This window comes from Chelonia mydas, chromosome 9 (assembly GCF_015237465.2).
Source record: "Chelonia mydas isolate rCheMyd1 chromosome 9, rCheMyd1.pri.v2, whole genome shotgun sequence".
NCBI classification, from domain to species: Eukaryota; Metazoa; Chordata; order Testudines; family Cheloniidae; genus Chelonia; species Chelonia mydas.
Window position 1 is genome coordinate 54,737,370 of NC_057855.1, and position 20,827 is coordinate 54,758,196.

General features: G+C 44.0%; 3 protein-coding genes across 9 annotated transcripts in view; 1 reads left to right on the forward strand and 2 right to left on the reverse strand.

Annotated features, from left to right (window-relative positions):
• The window catches only part of ANO7 (anoctamin 7), a 52,757-nt gene extending 35,710 nt beyond the window's left edge, over nucleotides 1–17,047 (reverse strand). For 2 of the 3 annotated variants that reach the window (XM_037909306.2, XM_037909308.2), the window contains exons 1-3: nucleotides 16,961–17,047; nucleotides 1,117–1,260; nucleotides 412–487 (exon numbers count right to left, since the gene is read on the reverse strand). In XM_037909306.2, the coding sequence (XP_037765234.1) occupies nucleotides 412–487; nucleotides 1,117–1,230 (190 nt within the window). In that variant the 5' untranslated portion in view covers nucleotides 1,231–1,260; nucleotides 16,961–17,047. Of the gene's footprint in view, nucleotides 1–411; nucleotides 488–1,116; nucleotides 1,261–16,960 lie in introns of those variants that run through there. The other variant, XM_043522469.1, reaches the window with a different exon arrangement.
• The window catches only part of LOC102947701 (high density lipoprotein binding protein), a 170,525-nt gene that overhangs the window by 122,013 nt on the left and 27,685 nt on the right, over nucleotides 1–20,827 (forward strand). The window lies entirely within an intron of this gene.
• PPP1R7 (protein phosphatase 1 regulatory subunit 7) overlaps nucleotides 13,437–20,827 on the reverse strand; it is a 29,588-nt gene continuing 22,197 nt past the window's right edge. For both annotated transcript variants that reach the window (XM_037909322.2, XM_007067366.3), the window contains exons 8-10: nucleotides 18,430–18,534; nucleotides 16,961–17,047; nucleotides 13,437–13,833 (exon numbers count right to left, since the gene is read on the reverse strand). In XM_037909322.2, coding sequence (XP_037765250.1) covers nucleotides 13,657–13,833; nucleotides 16,961–17,047; nucleotides 18,430–18,534 — 369 coding nt within the window. In that variant the 3' untranslated portion in view covers nucleotides 13,437–13,656. The remainder of the gene's footprint in view (nucleotides 13,834–16,960; nucleotides 17,048–18,429; nucleotides 18,535–20,827) is intronic.

Here is a 20,827-nt window from a genome sequence, read left to right on the forward strand (position 1 = left end):
GGGGCATGTGCAGAGAGGAGCAGGCTGGGGATTATAAACCTAAGAGCCCTACCGTTTATGGAATGAGTCTACCACATGTGGCTACAGGAAGATGTACTTTCTTACTGCAGCCACAAGGACCAGGGGTCCTCAGACAAACCAGGACAGTCAAGCTAGCCAGGGGCCTAGTGGACTCCAGATATGCCTACCAGAACTACTTCAACCAGCAGAACCCATTCAGTTCTGCCCTGTCCGTGGGGACTGGCGGGCACATCCCAACCCAAGGGTGTGCGCGGTGTTGAGAGCAGGGCTGAGGACTTCACCCCTTATTTACAGGTTTCCTTCTATAAAATAAGTGAATAAATACAAAGGCCACCAACCTCAAAACCATCTCCTCAAACATCAGCATTTCTCCCTGCACTGTGCCCTCACCTATCCTGGTGCGTCCATCACTGAAGACATTTGCAGTGCTCTGAGGAACATGGGTCACTTGACTTGGTTTGCTCAGCTAGAAAAAAAGCATTAACTCATAAGAGGCTTGGGCTTGCATCCACAACAGCCCTGCGGAATGCTGACAGGAACTAGCAAAAAGAAGGGAAGGTGCTGCTGGCGTCATGCAGTCCCCACCAGGATTCCAGGAGCAAGTGTGACCCCACCAGGGTGCTAGTTAGGACTTATCTAAACTCTCATCCCAAAGAAGGCAATGGGCTACAGGGCTGCCCTCCTACAGTGGGCATATGCCACTACCACGGTAATACGAAATAAGTCATGTGCATACAGTGGGAACTGCTGTTTGCAAACCAGTCTCAGTGCGTTTAGTGACTGCCAGGAGACAGGGCCCATAAACAATGGCCAGCCAGCCTCACCCAGTTTGGAAGTGGGTGGCTCTCTATACAAGCTTGTCCATTGCTTGGAGCAGCTGATCTCCCTGAGCACCCTCTCCTTCATCTTGCCTTTGGATGCAGGCATCCCTGGTGTTGCTCCACATGCCCCACCCCCTTCAACAGGAACAGGAGCTGTGCTCCCCAGATAGCTCCCTAGTCATCCCCCATGTGGCAGGAGGTGATGGCGCAGATTGACCTGCCCTTCCCCCTCACTGCTCTAAATATCCATCCACAGTAGATTTTATATGCCTACCTCTGAGATTTCAATAGGATCCTGGCTCAGACTCCCGTAATAAGGCCCTTTGGCATTTTGGTCTTCACCCATCAGGTTGGCATGATCATCTGCTTTGATCTTTTTTCGCTGCATCTTGATCCTTCATGCCACCAGCACCTTCTGCTGTTTAGGAACAAATCAGCAAGATGTGAGTGCAGCGTGGACGGGCCAAAGCTCCCTCTCATCGGAGGCAGCAGACCAGGCCTTACAATGTTTGGGGTCCCAACATGCCAGGAGAGATCAAGACACGGGCTGCCTCACTTTCTGGTCCTGATGGTAGAGGTACAGGAGTGCTCTAGTGGTGAGCTGCTTCCTTCCCCTCCTGTTCTGCTGTGGTACATTATAAATGTATTTTGTTACCTTGCTTGACAATTATTCACTATGTATAAGACTTACCTGATGCATTTTGTTTTAAATAAATGTAGGAGTTTTATTAAAAGATATCAAGGGAAATCTATGAGAGCAGGATTGCTAGCAGCAAGAATTTAGGTTGAGACCCTAGACAAAGGAATTGTTACCTTTTGTATCAGAGTGGTTTAAGTGAACACATTCATGCATTACAAGGATATGTGAGCTTTCTTCAATTGTTTATCAAGAAGCCATTCAGGAGAGGCTGGGAAAGGTTTTAGGAAGAAGCTCTGCAGTGAAGCAAAAAGAGAGATGAAGTAGCTTTAGGGACAATTAAGTGCCTCGTTCCATGTCTGGGTGAGGTGGGGTGGGACATTCTGTAACACTTTCCATGGCATGTGACAATAGTAGTCATATTATAGTTTGGCTCAGAGGTCATCTTCAGAGATATTTAATAAGTTAGGGGACCTCTATTTGATCTTAAGTTTAAAGATTTCTTTTGTAAAGTGTTAAATCATTTATTATAAAATATATTTGTTATTAGTGCTTTTAAAGAATCTGATATAGAATTTACATTTTAGAAGATATAACTTTGTTATTTAAGAAAGTGAGATTAGCATCCCAACACTAAATATTATCCCTATTTTACACAAGGGAAACAGAGGCACAGAGCAATGGCGTGACTTGCTCAAGAATACACAGTAAGTTTGTGGCAGAACTGGAAATAGAACCAAGGTCTTCCAACACCAAGTTCAGTACCTAAGCCACAACACGCGAAGTGCTGCTTTGGGACCCCACATCACAAGATGATACATAGCTACCTTTCTTGGTTGTATCAACTTCACAAAGAAACTTGCCCAGAGAGAATACAAAGGGGCTTGTTTTTCATTGCACATTAAATGAACTGTGCAGTAAGTGCAAAGAGTCCCAAACTCAGAAGGTAATTAGAGGTGGGAGATCTGGGAATCTCTTGTATGAAGTGCGCATTTCAGGCTGGGCATGACACAGACAGGACATAAGCAGCCTCAGCTGTGTCTCAGGAGCATCACTTTAGCCCCAGGGCTCTGAATCCTGTTGTAACCACTGGTGCCTTCTACAGTAGGTTATTAGGTGTTACAAATGATTGGCTCAAATGCCTTGAGTTTGCACACATGTCTTTTATGAGCTCTCTCAGGTGTTCTACAAGCAATGGATCTGCCATTTGGGTCTAACGCCTGTGGAGAGGTCTCTAGCTGAGGGCCAGCTGAACTGCTGCAATCTTCAACCATTTCCATCCAAATGTGTCATACACTCCCCCCTACCTGCAACCGCTTCCCCAAGCATCACAGCTGTGGCACTTCAGATGCTGCTTATAACCCCGACCCACAATGCAGTGCTTCACATATGGAAGTTAGCCAAACCTTCCTTCACACGCAGCACTGCCAGGCTCCGCAGGGTATTTGTGCCAGGAGTCCCAGAATGCAGATTGGGTCTGAATGCACCAAAAGGTTCTGTGAAAACCAGCCTGGGCAAGATAAAATGTAGTGAAGAAAAAATGATGCAACAATCCACATCATGCAAGTAATGCTGCTGCTGTAACAGCTTTCTTGCTTGCTGTCTAGAGGAAGAAACATGCTAAATATGGCCGAAGAATCCCTCTACCCTGAGAGGCTCCTTGAAAGCAAGTCGGTCACAGACAGACACCTCCCCTATTCATATAGTAGGGGACTATTTTTGTTTAATGTGAAAAACTTTACCTTCCTGTTGTGGCCCATTATGGGTCTGGGTTCCAGGCAGCCTCTGATGAGCATCTCAGCCAAGATAGTGATTAATGATTTAGGGATGTCCAGTTTGAGATCTGGTTTGCAGGTGGGTGCCCAGCCCTTTCTGGAAATCAAGCCCCTCTAATGCATCTCACACTGAGCGCCCCCAAATTGCTAGTCACTTTTCTGAAAACCTTGGTCTTGTCCATGCTGGGAAAAAGCCCCATGTCAGAAGGCTTACTAACAAACCCCATGTTAAACATGACTTGGCACAGAGGCAGTCATATTTAACTGACTGTAGTTAGCTCAATCATGTAGACATTGTCAAATATATGAAAGAGAAGCAGAAGGCAATCAAAAGCTATTGGATTTTACCTCAACCAGGTGCTCCAACCTAGAGGTTCCATATGGTTTACATTGCCATTTTAATGTTTTTTTTTCATCCCAAATCATAGTGAGCCAAGAATGAGCAACTAGGAGATTAGAAAGCAATAAAAAAAAGTTTCTTAGGCACATATACAGTGGACCAATATAATGTACCAGTCTGAGCTTATGTGAGAAACACTAAACTAAAATAGCCACAGTAAGCTAATGCCTCTCTGCCTTTACCTGAGCAGGATTTGGGGTGCAGGCAAACAGCAGGATAGCCCAGGAAATGATTTCTGCCTCCTTCCTCTGTTGTGCCCCAGATTCTCAGCTGTGCAGTAGATGGAAGCTGAGATCAGATACACACTGGTAACTCTCCAGCAGGAAAGCTTCCTTTTAATGAAAAGAACCTGGTGGAAGGCTCTTGGGAAGAATGATTGGAGTCCGCAAATAAAGACAAGTTCCAATCACAACCAGAAGCTGGACAAAAAACAAACAAAACCCGAGAAGTGCTGATTTAAGGCTTAGCTTGGCAAAGCCTCCTCAGGAAAATGCATGCCTGGTTCCATTCCAGTGCCCAAATCCCCTAGGCACCTTTGAACATGATAGCCTAAGTCTCCAAACCATGGGCCAAATTCAGCCCTGGCTTACACCCCTCGCAGCTCTCAGAAGGCAAATGGAACTGTCAGTGCAGAATATGGACCCAATATGAGTACTGCTATATTTTAATCAGCATTGAAGGTTTTTGGATTGGGGAAGAGGGGAAGTCAGCAAGGGTGTAAAATCCTATGAGTAAAGAAGATGGACCTCTGGTAAAATATATGAAGATTTTCAGGAAATATTTTCCCCTGGCAATTTGAAACTGCCTACAGTTTAGGGGCAAAATGTTTCCTTGAAAGTTCCTACTTGCATTCAGCTCTACATTCAGCCGGTCCTCAACCACGCTGGCTGTGTGTGAAGCCAAGGTGTACGTATGTCTTTTATGAGTTGATTAAATTAGTAGTAATGGAATGACACATTCCTAGTATAGTTCACTATGCTATAGTTATTTCAGAGCAGTCTCACAGTAACCACTGCCCAAGCAGTAAAACTAACAGCTAATCTGCACAACTGTGAGGTATTAACCCCATGTTAGGCTCCCCAGCTCTAAGAAAGTTGCAGGGATTGGCCACACAGCAAACCAGTAACAGAGCCAAATCAGCACTCCCAAGTTCCTAGTGCCCAGCACCATGCACATTCTTTTAGCCTCTCTGTTGCAGCATACACTGATCCCTCCAAGAAGCAGGATTCCTGCCCCAGCCTTAGAGAGAGAGGTAGCCAGCAAGAACAGGAACAGCCTCTGTGCTTTCATGAAGTCCTGTCCTTCTACTGTACCTGATACTGGGGGTTACTGCAGCTGGACAGCCCTCCTAGCCAGTGTACAGACTCCAACCATTAGCTCCATGCTGACTGTTTGCACCGAAGTAATCCTGCTGCGTTCCAAGTGCAAGCAAGACCATAAAGGGTCCTTCTAGGTTACTGTCCAAAGCTCCGCTCTCCCTCCACCTCCCCTGGAATTTCTAGAGACAGGGAAGTGGTCTCACTTCATCTCCACTTGGTTGCTTTTAAACATCGGTTTATGGCGGCTTTCTGTCTTGGGAAACACCAGCCAGTGAGTGTGCGTAAGACCAAGAAATGGAGATAAAGCAGTGGAGACAGCAGGTTTATAATCACTTTCCTCCTTATTGCCTCTAGCAGGACCTGCCTTTGTTTGCGATGGGGGTGTGGATTTGCATGTCCCTGCACAAATTAACATAGCCATATTTCAATAAAGCTTTGATGAGAAAAATTTAAAGAGCCAATACCAGAAGGAAATGAGGAACAATCCTAGTATTTCTGCCCTCAAGCTGATCTGGCTGTGTGCGTCTTGGCCAGGTTAAAGATCTCAAGTCACTGGAAGTGTTGTGCTTCTCTAGCCTGCATGAGTGTCAAGAGCATCACTGTGCAGCACCACCGTGAGCCTCAGCCTCTTGGGTGCTACCGCAATACATGTAATAATAAAAATAGTGGGAAAGTGCTATATTAGGAAGACACAATTTATTCATTATTATTAATTCTATTTTATGAGAGGATGGGACAAAAAAAGCTGATATCATCCCAAATCAACTTCTCCTCAGGTCTTTGCTGAAATGTGACAACTACGATAAAAGCAGCCAGCATGGAAGCACTGAGAAAGACCATAGTTTGCAGGTGTGGGAGTTACTAGACAGCTGAGATTCCCAGTTGCCAAAGAATAGAGCATATGAGGCAAACCCTGTGAAATGCAAGAATCCAGGAGCAGCCCAGCTGAGTGATAGATTCCCCCATTCACACTGAGACAACTTCCATTGGCAAGAACAGAGATCAGCACCCCAAGAAGGGAGTTAGACATGAAGGGTTTAGGCCAGTTCTACGGTGTACTATCAGCACCTCAATAAACCCATGTGAGGCAGGGCAGTGTTCTTATCCTCATTTTACAGATAGGGACTGAGTCACAGAGAGACTAAGTGGCTTGTCCAGACTCAAAACAGTAAATCTGACAGAGCTGGGATTAAATGCAGCTGGAGTCCCAGTCCAGTGTCTTAACCACAAGCCCAGCCTTCCACCCTGCTCAGTGCAATCAGAACCTTACCTTCTCCTGCTGTCCTACTGGCAAGTTCTGATGTTGTCATCTGTGATATCATAATGCGGGGGAAGATGAAGCACATCATTAGGGGAACTAATTGACACTGAAATCATCAAAGCACAATTTGAACTAGTCTCTCACAAATCAGAGTGGGGAAGCTTTTGCAAGTCCAAGCCTGTTCTTGCTAAATCAACTGGTGTCACCTCAACCACCTTTAACTGAAGCAGTATTATGTCCATAGATCCAGATTGCCGCCTTCTGCAGAAAAGGAACACAGGAGGGTCCAGGAAAACTTGAGGAACTTGATTTTGGAGCATTTTCACCAGATCACTTTACTAGGGAAGCAGGATTTGCCTCTCACTAGGAAACGAGCAGGGGATGCACTCTCCAGAACGTACAGTTCCCCTGAGATCTGCGTGGACCTTGGGGGGGGGCTAGGGGAGGTTAAAGCCATCCGTGCAAGGCCCCTGTGACAAGTTCTGGCTGTCCCTTATTGACTCCCTGGCAGCATGGCACAGACAGAATTACATCCTCAGGGATTCCTAAGTCTGCTGTTGCCTTGGTGCACCCCACCACCACCCCAGAATGAATTCCCACTGCATTAAGGGGCTCTGCTTAAAAGTTAAAATGGCCTTTGAAATGAACACAGCAAGTCTAGATACAGTGTATGACAGGGGAATAGTCTTCAGGCAATCAGAGAATCATCATATCCATTCATGGCTATGCCAACACATCTCACGACTTGTCAAGGATATCACCTTGTCTATTTTCAGATTGTGAAATACCACAAGCTTCAGCACTTTATTCATAATTATGCAGTACCACAGGTGCGTATAGTGACTTACAGAGGAGTGAAAAAGCCAGGTCCCCACCTTCACTGGACACAGCCCAAAGAGCAGAGGAACAGGTGGCTTATGGGAAGGGATGAGGATGGTAAAATTAAGATATGCTTTTTGGAGTCTACATGGCTTGTTAGAGCCTCTTATAATTTGTAATATAAGCTAGTATAATTTGAGATAGGAGTGGAAGGTTAGTTCCAGAAGGCTACATGGAAGGAGTGAGTTTTGAAGAGGGGAATTATTTCCATTTGTTGATACTCTCAGGTGGAGGGTTCTGGAGGAGTGAGACATATGCTTGCAGTGAGTTCTTAAAGATGGAGACAATGCACGTTGATTGGTGGGGAGCAGTGTGGAATGACATAATGGGGCATCTAGCTGCTGGGAATAGGAGTTGAACATCTTCATTCTGTTCACACGTGAAAATGAACCTAGTACTCTCACCCTTGTCCTCATGTAGGCATATCATAAAGCTGCCCTGCAGTTTCTGGCCTGACTTAGGACTGGACAATGGTGGGCGAACCTCAAGTCCTGTCCTCTCCTGCAACAGACCACAGCAGTGTCTGTGAACAGTTTGCATAGCATTGCAATGCTACAAGCCCCTCATCAATTAAAAATCCCAAATCTCCAAGAGGAGTTTAAAGCTTATCTTGAAGTGATGTTATGGCTCAAGAATGCTAAGCACTAAATCTCTTTCCACTCAAAGCAGATAGGGCATAAACAGGAGCGTCCTTATGTTGCTCCACGAATGTACTTCACCATTCATCCTGGAAAGGTGCGCTCAGTCTCCACAGCCATTCACAGCTGGCCACCGAGACCATTAGAAGGTGCCAATGAATACCACTTACAATCATGAAATTGGACGGCTATGCGGGCCTGCTAAAGGGACAGAGAACCATGCATCTCATTTCACAGGTTCAAATCCTCTTCAAGTTAGTATTAGCCAGTTATTACTGTAAATGTTAAACAAATACAATGTTACATTTTCATACACGCAACTTCATACTTTCTCTCACTTTTTCAAACAAGCACTTTCCTGTGGCTCCTCGTACATGGGAAGAGCTTCCCATAAATCTCTGCAAAGTTACCTCATTATCCCCCTTTCATATCCCACCTTAAAACTCTCCTCTGCCGTGATGCCTACCAAAATAAAATAAAATAAAAAAACAATGAACAGTGTGCTGTGACAAGCATTGTCTCACTGTCCACTTGTGCTCCCTCAACTATCTGTCTCCACCTGTTGCTTCTTGGCTTAGATCATAAGCTGTACGAGGCACGCACTTTTTTGTTCTGTGTTTGTACAGCCCAGTGGGGCTACTGCAATACAAATAATAGTTGTTCAGTTGCTTTTGGGATGGGAGCTACTGGTCTCAGCCCATATCTCAATGGGTTCTGTTAAAGAGAGCCACCACCACGATCAGCATACTTATTTGCAGCCTCAGTAGGGGAAAATCACAGGAGTGACTGTGCACAATGAATTATTTCCTCTTCTGGGCTTAGAACAACTGGGGCATTGATATTAAAAATACTTACCATTCTTACTGGTTTTCTTTATCAATGCTGTGTGCATGAAGCCCACAAGAGAAATGCATTACAAATACTGAAGGGATTGGTTAGATAAAAGCATTGTTAAAGATACATCCACACAGTCAGAATTCAGTCACAAGTATATTGCAGAACAGGTCATTCCCATGTATAGTGCATTTCTCACAGCCTGTGCCTTGCACCGATTAGCACAAATTCTATTTCCACACTGACCTGCCTCAGGCTGTCTCTACTTCACTGAATTTTACTGGAGAGAGAAGTTATATAAATATTTTTTATATGTATTGCACAATACATTAATATATGGTAACTAACAGGTTTCACAGTAAGACTCGAAGAAGTTAAATTTACCAAATCAACGTCCAATACAATAGGGTAAACATAGGCGTATGTGAATGACAAAGCCACGTCTCTGTATTTAATAGGAACCAGGATGTGATTCATGATGCTTTCTGAGTGCAAATATTGACAGCTGCAGAATGTCACCAAATTCTTACCTTGCTGATCAAGAAAGTGAAAGCAGCTTGGAGCAAGTAGTACAGAGCTCACTGTCTGACTCACATATTCAGTTAACTCTTCACTCACCTGGGGTATGACTGTCCTTCTGCTTTGGATTTTTAACTCACGGGCCCTGTTTAAAAATAAACCCCACCAAAACCAGAAAATCCAGTTTCTGGTTAAGTGAAAACCAGTTTGGGTTAAATTGTACCCCCCAGGGACACTCTTGCAGCCCTATTGGCTTCAATGACTATTTAAAAGCTTGTGCATAAGATCAGTGGGGTTGCAGAGTTGAAAATGAGGCGCAAGTCGGCTCTGGTTTGGTAAGTTCTCGCTACTGGTGACAACTACCCAAGAGACTGAAAACATCAAACACTCCTCTGGATGGGTAAAGGAACCTGTGATGAAATACCTGGTTGTTTGCAAGATGCTCAGATACCATGATGGTGAGAGATGTACAAATGTCTAGATAGCAAAAGAAGACAGTAATAAATAATACCTGGCTCTTCTATAACTCTTTCCTTCCGTAGATCTCCAGTGGTTTACAAAGGTCAGATCATTATCCAGCTGGAGAAGCTGAATAGAGAGGCAAAAGCAACAAGGAGTCTGGTGGCACCTTAAAGACTAACAGATTTATTTGGGCATAAGCTTTCGTGGGTAAAAAACCCCACTTCTTCAGATGCATTGAGTGAAAATTAGATACAGGCATAAATATATACTGGCACAGGAAGAGGAGGGAGAACCTTACAAGCGGAGAACCAGTGTTGACAAGGCCAGAGAGAGGCAAGAGGCTTGCCTGAAGTCACCCAGTAGGCCAGTGCAGAGGCACTATTATTTTTTAGAGGATACAAATAGATTACAACAATGCAGTCAGAACCAAGGCCATTGTGTGGGGTACTGCACAAACACAGTAAGAGAGAGTCCCTGCCCCAACAAACTCATTTATCTAGATTAGTGGTTCTCAACATTTTCCATCCTGGGACCTCCCCGACCTACTTGGGACCCAGCCAGAACCCCCTCCTATTCAGCAGTGGGAAGGGTGTGGTGGTCATAACCTCTACCCTGTTTGTGACCCCTAGATTGAGAAACCCCATTCTAGTTAGATTTCACATGTTAAGAGTAAGAGGAACTAACAGAGTGTGTGTTACAATTAACATACTTCATTATTTTCACCATGGTAACCCTCATCCTTCTAGCCCCCCATCCTTTGTTTACTGGCAATCCCTGTTGTGTCATGTAGATTCAACTGTAAATCTCTTGGGGCAAGAACCGGTCTCATCTACAGACCACCACCAGCACTCCTGCCACTGCATGTCGATCATCATTACAGGCAAGCCATAGGGCAGGATTCCTTTGTGTATGGTGTCAACAAAAGGGAGCTCCTGTGCACAGTCTATGACAAGCTTGCTCAACTTTGCTAATGAAAAGATTGTGTGGCAGCTAATAGAAGGTTCACTGAGGGTCAGAGCAGAACAGCACTGTGTTCCCTGAAATCCTGGTGAGTGATGGCTGCTCTGTATTTGGGCCCCATAATTTTTAAACTAGCAGGATTTACCATCCAGTTTCCAACAAACAAACAATTTTGTGTTTCCTGGGTTCTAAAGTAATCAGAAAGGAGACACTTTTAAAGGAACAATGTCACCTGCTTTTCAGGTCCACATGGACAAACCATGAATATTACTCATGTGATGATTCTAAGCAACAGCACTGAGCAACAGCTCAAACAATAGTTTGCAGAGAAAGGACAGAGGCAGACTATAGGAATAAAGCTCTCAGAGGTGGTACCCTCTGGTGGAAAAAGGTTTTGACAATACCTGCTTATCTGAAGTATCTTTAGGAACAAGGGAGAAGAGACCTCTCTGGCAGGAATGGTTCAGCAATATCCAAAGAGTGGGGTGAACTCTACCAGAGGTAGAGAAATTCCCTATCCTGCCTTTACAGTCCAATACTGGGTATGATTCACTTATGGAGAGCACCTTCTTACTCTAGACTCTTCTTTGAAGTTTCCTTCCGCTGAGTATTGTGTCCAATTCTGGGTGCCACACTTTGGGAAAGAAGTGGACAAACTGGAGTGTGTCCAGAGAGCAGCACAAACAATAAAAGGTTTAGTAAATCTGGCCTATCAGAAAAAGTTTTTTAAAATAGGCATGTTTAGTTTTGAGAAAAGAAGATTGGAGGGGCAGGAGTGCTGATAGGAGGAACTGGCTTTGGGGGGAAGGATAGCTCAGTGGTTTGAGCATTGGCCTGCTAAACCCAGGGTTGAGAGTTCAATCCTTGAGGGGGCCATTTAGGGATCTGGGGAGTTGGGGATTGGTCTTGCTTTGAGCAGGGGGTTGGACTAGATGACCTCCTGAGGTCCCTTCCAACCCTGATATTCTATGATATCTTCAAATGTGTAAAGGGTGGTTATAAAGAGGACAGGGATCAATTGTTCTCCATGTCCACTGAAGGTAGGACAAGTAGTAATGGGCTTAATCTGCAGCAATGGAGATTTAGGTTAGATATGACAAAAACCTTTCCAACTCTAAGGGTAGTTAAACTCTGGAACAGGCTTCCAACGGAGGTTGTGGAACCCCCATCACTAGAGGTTTTTAAGAACAGGTTTGACAAACACCTGTCAGGGATGGTCTAGGTATATGTGGTCCTGCCTCAGCACACGGGGCTGGACTTGATGACTTCTAAGTCCTTTTCAGCCCCACATTTCTACGATTCTTAGATTACATCAGGCTCTGTCACCTTCAGCATTTTTGTAGCAGCCTGGCAGAAATACCCAGACTGAAGAATCGGCCGTTTAAGAATCCTTCTGAAGTCCTGAATGTCAAGAGAGGAAGGCTATACCCACACCTTTGAGACTGACTCAGGAAGTCACCCAGGAATCAGCACCAGTTTGAACTGAAATCCTTTGCTCCAGAGTTTTTCTCTTATTCATACACATTTGGCATGACATTTTCTGCTTTTGAAAGGAAGGTGGAAGCAGTAGGAAACTGCCAGATTTGGGAGTTATAGCTCCATGTGATTCGGAGGGTTCTGCATTAGGGTATAATGCTACATTCACCAAAATTAACAAGGACAGTGCAGTTCTGTGCCACAGAGTAGACTACCTCAAAACCAAAGGAGTGGAGGAGATATTTTTGCTTGGCTGGCATACCGGAGAACATGGCATCAGGAACTCTGCAACTTTGTTCTTGCTGGATGTTTCACAACTTTGCTTGAAGCAATGGGTCCACTGGATCCCATTATTTGATGTCACCTAGAAGACTTCCTGATGGGTAACTGTGCTGCCAAGACTTCTTCTAGGATTGGTTAACGTGTGAAGTTTAGAATATGAGGATTTACATTCTGAGTGTGCTAAGGAGAATACAGAATCTGGAAAACATTTTCTTATTGAAAAGTGCATTATACAAACAATGGAAAGTTTAATGGTAAAATCCCAACTGCATTAGATAGTGAGGTAACAGGCCAAACAAAACAGAATGGTATGTACACAATACAAAACAGAATACAGTGCCCTCTGAATTCAACTCCTTGTCCTAGCTTTAGCAAATGATGGGGGCTCCAATACCACAAAAGTGGATATGGTATAAAATCAAAGTAGGGTGAATGTTGAAGATGCCTTTACTTTAAAGCAGACTACCCTTCTCTCGGATCTCTAATGCCTCTGCCTCAGCATAGCAGGGAGTTGCCACATACACTGAAAGCTATATTTTGTTATGGGTAATTCTGAGGAATTCCTGAGGCAAATTTAAGCCACAAATATGGGGGAAATAATGTAAGGCACAGATTTAGGCCTCCTTAGATTCAAACGTCAAATTCATAGTCCCTCCCATCCTAGTCCAGACACTAGCCTCTAGCTCCTTCCCCAACCAACTACTCACAGTGGCAGCATGTAACAGTTATCACATCCCATCACCATAGCAGTGTGTGGACTGGCAGTTCATCCATCTGCTCGAGCGCACATATCCTACTTAGCTCAGTCTTTTGTTTTATATTGAGAATTTTTTAAACGCAGGTTTTTAAGCAATATTCTAAATCGATGAGTGCTTATCTCAAGAAGGATCAGAAAAGATAGAAACTCTGGACAAGGGTAGGAGTGTTTGTTAACACAGTTCAATGCCTTTAAAGGATTATCACCCCATCTGCCCCACTACAAAACTGAAGGCTCTATTCACGGCGGTGTTACTGACTTGAAGACTTTTCACTCCTGTTTACCAACATGGTTACTTAATTCTGACACACGAGAGACAGCTGCTGGCTTAGACTGAACACAGAAGCTTGCTGACGAAATGCCCAATACAAATAAACACTGGTATAACCAGGAAATATCATGTGTTAAGATTTATTAATAATAATAATCATCATCATCATAATTTTTCAAAAACAACGAGAGAGAGTGCATTATACACAAGAACTGGTACTCAGTGCTTTTTATTGGCTGTTTTCTCTGTGCCAGTGTACTGAAGACTTGGGTAGTGGTAAGTGGATAAAAAACCCAACTGGGACATTTCTCCAAGGAAGGAAGGAGAGAGGGTAGGCAGGAGGTTCAGAATCGGACAAACGTGGCATCAATCTGCCGGACAGAAGGAAGAGCCAGCATGATTTTGCGCCGGTACTGAGGATCCTTCTGCAGGGGGTTTCTCTCCAGATATACAGTTTCCAAATTCTTGGCTCCCTTCAGCTCATCCAGGTCGCTCCAACTCTCAATGAGATTATCATTCATCTGTGAAGCACACACCACGAACACTCCCAGCAAAGCTTTCATTAGTGAGAACATAACCCAGACAGATACCGCTCATGAGGAGTCACCGGTTACCAAGAACCAGGGGGCAGTTAGGCTGTGCGGTTACCAGCCTGATAGAATCTAGCTAGAAAGAATGACACCGTATGAGCTTCTTCAATGTGAAGCCTTGCTGAGCCTTCTTTGTTCCCTACTCCAGGCACAGTTATTCTTCAGCAATATCCACCACAAGACCTCGCCCCCTGGTAATGTGTAACCAGAATTCAACTTGACCGGGCTTTAACATAACCTTGCCCGTTTAAGGATCCATGGAAATGCCACCTATTGACTCTCTCTGTCTACAGAGCATCACAGGAATGCCTTACTCACTGCAAACCCCACTCCCTTGTGACTGTCCCTTCAGCACATTGCTGCAGTTTTGGCCTCAAGGATAGCTTCATGGGTTCCCCTTAATATTGTTGCTTTATATTGTTCCCTTAAAGGCAGCTCCTGCCTGACAAGGCCAAAGCTTGAGTTCTCCAGTCTTAAGGGCACCAACCTTCCTAGGCAGGACATTCTCCATGTAGGGGTGGAAACGCTGTAAGCCTCGCTTCAGCAGGTTTCCTCTTGTGTCTCCATTGGGAGGCAGTCTGACTCCCACAGAAGAGGCTGCATGGTTCAAGCTATAAACATAAGACCTGCTCAGATCTCAGTGCCATCTACCACAGAGGCTTCATGCCCCCCACTGCAGCCAAACCCCCGCAGGGTTAACTGTGGTCTTTTGACAGCTGGGCTCCTTCGAATACACCCACTGGAAAGCAGGATGGCTTTCATAGCACAGAGACTTCATGCATGTCACTGTTGACAGTATGCAGCAGTGCTTTGAACCACAGTTGGCAAGGGGGAGGGATACAAACATGCCATTCAGTGTTATCATTCCATCCCACATTTGGATCCTGGCCGAATTCCAGTGGGGTGTCAGAGGAAGGGAGAAGCATACCATGCAGCCACAATTCCCCTATCCCAGATGTGAAAGCTTCAGCTCTCCTTTGCTCCTGCAAGCAGAGCCTGGAGGTTCAGAGGAAGTTACTGCAGCAGCAGTATCTTTACTCTCAAAATAAGGGATCAGACCTTTTCAGCGCACTGCTCCCAACTCACATCATGCAACCAAGGCAAGCAGCACTGAGGACTCCCAACTTCCCCAAAATTGCAATTGTGAAGTGGAAAAGCAGTGTTTTTCATTGAAGTGCCTACTTCCCACCACCCCAGGGAAAGACAGCTGCTCTAACAACAGGGGCCATGTGTCACCAAAGGATGGTCACGGGGTTAAGACACTGGACTGGGCCTCTGGAAATCACTTCTCAGCTCTGCCACAGAGTCTGTGTGACCTCAGATAAGTCTATCTGTTGGTGCCTCAATCGCCCCTGCCCCCATCCATAACATGGGAGTAATTTTTCCCCTACCTCAGAAGGGTGATAGAGAGGCATTCATATACTATTGTGCCAGAAGCCATATAAATACCTAGTTAGAGTAGGACAAACTATCTGCAACATTCTTGGACTTAACAAGTGATACTACATCTGTGCTAACTTTAATACCCTTATTTAGGGCACTAAATAGGGTCAGAAAGATGCATACAGCATTTAGGAACTGGAACCCTGCAATTAATAAAAAATAATTCTTTAAGGTGGGCTTCATACCTCACTCAATTAAACTGTAATTTTGAAGATAATTTTGCCCAGTTCTCTCCATCAGGAGGGACGTAGGGCCAAATTAAAAGAGTATTAAATGGGAAAACTGGAGGCTCAGATGAGGAAGGGAGTTAGAGATCATGAGCAGACCTTTACCAATGCACTGCTGTCCAGTTCAGTAGTGGGCTCTTGACAAAGGCAAAGTCCTACAGAATTAGGTTGCTCCCTTTCCTTCCTGAGGAAGAAACACCAGCAGCTGGAGCAACTTTTTCTTCTGGGAGCAAAATGCTTTGTAAATTTCTCCACTGGTTCAAAGGGGAGAGTCTAGTAACTTGAAAAGAATCGCACCACATTCTGCACACGCAAGCTAGTCTGTACTGTCTCACTTTGAAGACGGTAGTAGGCCACACTTCATAGGATGCCTGAGCTCCTTGGCGTATAAAGGCAGTTCATTCTGGCATGAGTAGGCACAGATAGGAACCACAAACCTGACTAATACAGCCTCTGAAAGGTTATATTCAAGGGTTGGAAAAGCACAGTCCAAGAAGCCTCTATATTGGATTCTGGCTTGATTTCATGTCCAGCTACTTCTCAGTCCTGCAGCCAAAGCCTTCATTCAGGGGCTCACATAGTGAAAAGTTCCAAATGATAACAATGTGAAACAGAAAAATGTGGCTTCTAGGGCTTCTATTTATTAAGCACTAGCGGAGCAAGTCCAGACATACCCTAACTGAACATAGCAAGAAACATTGCACACTATGGGGGCTGGAGCACTGAGATTCCAGGTGGATATCTACTTCTCTGTTCAAACGTTGTTCCCTTCCTGACAGAAACTACAGAAACAAAATGCAGGGCTTAGCCATCCAGGATGCCACCAACCAGAGCCAGCTCAGTATTTTGATCTGGCTAGCAGGAGTGGAGACACCCAGAGGACAGCTGAATTTTTCCTAAGTGGTTACAAGAAACTGACCAAACTGACTGCTCTAAAACTGCTTTTAAACACTTTGGCTCACCTCTGCACCAAAATGCATTATATCTACTTCTATTACACAGCCATACTGTAACTTACAGAAAAGCTAGCCGTGCAAAAATGGGGGAAGGCAGAGCTCTATACTTCAAAGCCATAACCTGAGCACAGTGGCAAGATCAGTATTCTAAGGAGATAGGCACCTGACATAATTAAGGGCTGCTACCATTAAAACCTGTAAAATGAATTAACTGTGATGACCCTCCCTCATGCAGACAGGTAAGGAGAAGAGGGGTTTACAACCTTGTCACCAGAAACAAAGGGGACACTTGAAAAAAAACTCAGTCCACATCTAATGAGCACTGGAGCTGGAATCTAAGATGTACACTCACCATTTTAAACCCCCTTCACCACACCCAATCAAGAAGGATTTCTTTTAGTATGTATCTATTCAGAAAGGCCTGCCACTTACCCAGAATTCCTGCAGCTCTGTTAGATGGCTGACATTTTCAATCTTTTTGATCCTATTGGATGCAATGTCCAGCATTGTAAGTTTGTTCTGAAATAAGCAAATGAAAACTTTAGCTTGGATTTCCTCATCTCCTCCTCTACCCCACTCTGAGTCCGAGGGCTGAAAATTCTGAGGAGCACTAGTAAACCATTGCCAGCTGGCTATTATGGTTAGCTAGCAAAAGTACAATTGGTTAATTAGGCTCTAATTAGTATTGTCCTATACTCCTCCCCAGGATTATAAAACTTCTGAATATGAGAGAAATACATTCAGTGCAAGGAGAACTCTCACCGTTTAACTATAGCAGAGAAGATAGTTTTTAAATCAAGACAGCTTGCCAACTTCTCAGAAGCAACTGAAAACAATTACTAGCTGGCCAGCAGTTGCTGACAAACTAATTACTCCTGAGCAGTGAACTTTCCTTGTAATATTTTAAGATTAGTAATCAGACATTCCAAGACGACGTTTTGGTATCTACAAAAAATCTGATTAAAAGAAGGTTTCAGAGTGGTAGCTGTGTTAGTCTGTATCAGCAAAAACAACGAGGAGTCCTTGTGGAACTTTAGAGACTAACACATTTATTTGGGCATAAGCTTTTGTGGGCTAAAACCCACTTCATCAGATGCATGGAGTGGAACATACAGTAGGGTGGTATACATACACAGCATATGAAAAGATGGGAGTTGCCTTACCAAGTGGGGGGTCAGTGCTAACCAAAGAACTCTCTCAGGTGGCACGTTTAAAGACAGGAATTCTATGCATTAGGAAGCCCAAGAGTTTTAGAAAATGTAACCCTTAACGTGTGTATGCAGGAGATCAGCTAAATTACTCAGATTCCTCTGATCTCCAGGGGTGCCTCACAATGCCACCTATTGGTAAAAGGGCATGAACACATCACAGGCTTCTCCATAAGGACAATCCAAGGCAGAAATACAGAAAGTTGGACTGATTTAAAAGAGCAAGATGGCATGGTTTGCCTCTTCTGACCCATGACAACTCACTTAGTCATTTCTGGTGCCTGTGTAAGACAAACTCACGGCTACCTATTGCAGACCCAATTCATTTTTCAACTCAGGAGTTTAGCAGCAGAGATAATCAGCAGAAGTGCTGTTAGGCCTCCCTGTGCTAGTTATCAGCCAAATTGTTACATTAACTGATTCAAGACTCTATCTAGCTGGTACAGTTTTACAGTCCACTCCAGACTGACTAGAAAACATGCCTGTTCCCAGCAGAAGAGGCGGCGGCTCATGTTTTGTTCTTTTAGGTATAATAGATAAAGAATTTATACGGTTTTCCAAGAAGCTCAACTTTCTTTGGGTAACTTAAGGAAAACAGGAACTTCCCAGCAACACCAATGTAAGATGAACCCAGCCATTCTGCGAAGTATTGTGAGGCCAGCCCTTCTTAAAGAAAGCCAATGAGACGCTCACATTGTTCTCCAGTCCCTCGATGACTTCTATGCCATTGTGGCTAAGGTACAGCTCACGCAGATTCACCAGGTTCTGCAGACCCTCGATCTTGGTCAGCCGGTTGCTCTGAAATTGTACAGGAGGGAGTGAAAGTCCAGCCCAAAGGAATGAACCCAGAGTGAACTCTTACACAAGAAAGAATTTCAAGAGCATTTCTACAGAGCACAGATCATTTAGATAGAAATAAAGTGCATGGGAAGGAAGGACTTTGCCAGTTACAGAGGAAGGACAACACTGTACTTGATGGATGTGGGACATTCAATTACTTTGAAACTTTTGTAACCAACTCACAAGCAAGTTCCAGGTGAGCCAGAGTCCCTTCAAACCTGGCAGGATCTCTGATTCTCCCCCTACTTATGACAGTTGCAACCCTGAAGGCCTTTTCTGTTTAATTTCTTTAGAAGACAAGGCAAGGACTTCAACAGCACTCATTTTATATTGCTCTTTTATGAGCTGGGGAAGAGGATGATGTAGCAATTATAAACAGACCCCCAAATACATCTGTGATACGCTTACTGTGTCTGTCATACATGCTAAGTTTTTATTGGCAGTGAAACACTGTGTGTGTATGAACATCTGATTGCTATACCCCCTGCTGGAACTTGCCAGGCTGCTATACTGGTGTGCAGAGGAAGAGATTGTTTCTCTGACCCAGACTGAGGTGTCATTAGAGGTGGTTTTGGAACAAATTGATAAATTAAACAGTAATAAGTCACCAGGACCAGATGGTATTTACCCAACAGTTCTGAAGGAACTCAAATATTTAATTGCAGAACTACTAACTGTGGTATGTAATTTATCATTTCAATCAGCTTTTGTACCAGATGATTGGAGGATAGCTAATGTGACGCCAATTTTTTAAAAAGGTTCCAGACACAATCCCAGCAATTACAGACCACTAAGCCTAACTTCAGTGTCAGGCAAACTGGTTGAAACTAAAGTAAACAGAATTATCAGACACACAGATGAACATGATTTGTTAGGGAAGAGTCAGCATGGTTTTTGTAAAGGGAAATCCTGCCTCACCAATCTACTAGAATTCTTTGGGGGAGTCAACAAGCATGTGGACAAGGGGGAATCCAGTAGATATAGTGTACTTAGATTTTCAGAAAGCCTTTGACAAGGTCCCTCACCGAAGGCTCTTAAACAAAGTAAGCTGTCATGGGATAAGAGGGACAGTCCTCTCATGGATAACTGGTTAAAAGATAGGAAACAAAGGGTAGAAATAAATGGTCAGTTTTCGGAACGGAGAGCAGAAAATAGTAAATAGTCCAGCCCCCAGGCTGAAAATGTCACGGAGGTCAATGGAGACAAAATCATAGCCTTATTCATAAATGATCGGGAAAAAGGGCTAAACAGTGAGATGGCAAAATTTGCAGATGATAGAATACTAAAGAAGATAGTTAAGTCCTAAGCAAGAGTTACAAAGGGATGGGTGACTGAGCAACAAAATGGCAGATGAAATTTAATGTTCATAAATGCAAAGTAATGTACACTGAAAACAATCCCAACTATACACATAAAATGATGGGGTCTAAATTAGCTGTTACCACTCAAGAAAGAGATCTTGGAGTCATTGTGGATAGTTCTCTGAAAACATCCACTCAATGTGCAGCGGCAGTCAAAAAAGAAACAGAATGTGGGGAATCATTAGGAAAGGGATAGACAATACAACAGAAAATATCATATTGCCTCTATATAAATCCAAGGTACACCCACATCTTGAATACTGCGCACAAATGCGGTTGCCCCATCTCCAAAAAGATATATTGGACTTGGAAAAGGTACAGAAAGGGGCAACAAAAATGATTAGAGATATGGAATGGCTGCTGTAGGAGGAGAGATTAATAAGACTGGGACTTTTCATCTTGGAAAAGAGACGGCTAAGGGGGATATGAATGAGGTCTATAAAATCATGACTAGCATGGAGAAAGTAATTAAGGAAGTGTTGTTTACTCCTTCTCATAACACAAGAACTAGGGGTCACCAAATGAAATTAATAGGCAGCAGGTTTAAAACAAACTAAAGGAAATAATTCTTCACACAATGCACAGTCAAACTCTTTGCCAGAGAATATTGTGAAGACCAAGACGTTAACAAGGTTCAAAAAAGAATTAGGTAAGTTCATGGAGGATAGGTCCATCAATGGCTATGAGCCAGGATGGACAGCGATGGTGTCCCTAACCTCTGTTTGCCAGAAGCTGGGAATGGGCAACAGGGGATGAATCACTCGATGATTACCTGTTCTGTTCATTCCCTCTGGGGTACGTGGGCAGTGGCCACTATCAGAAGACAGGATACTGGGCTAGATGAACCATTGGTCTGACCCAGTATGGGTCTTATATATTGGCGGGGAAGG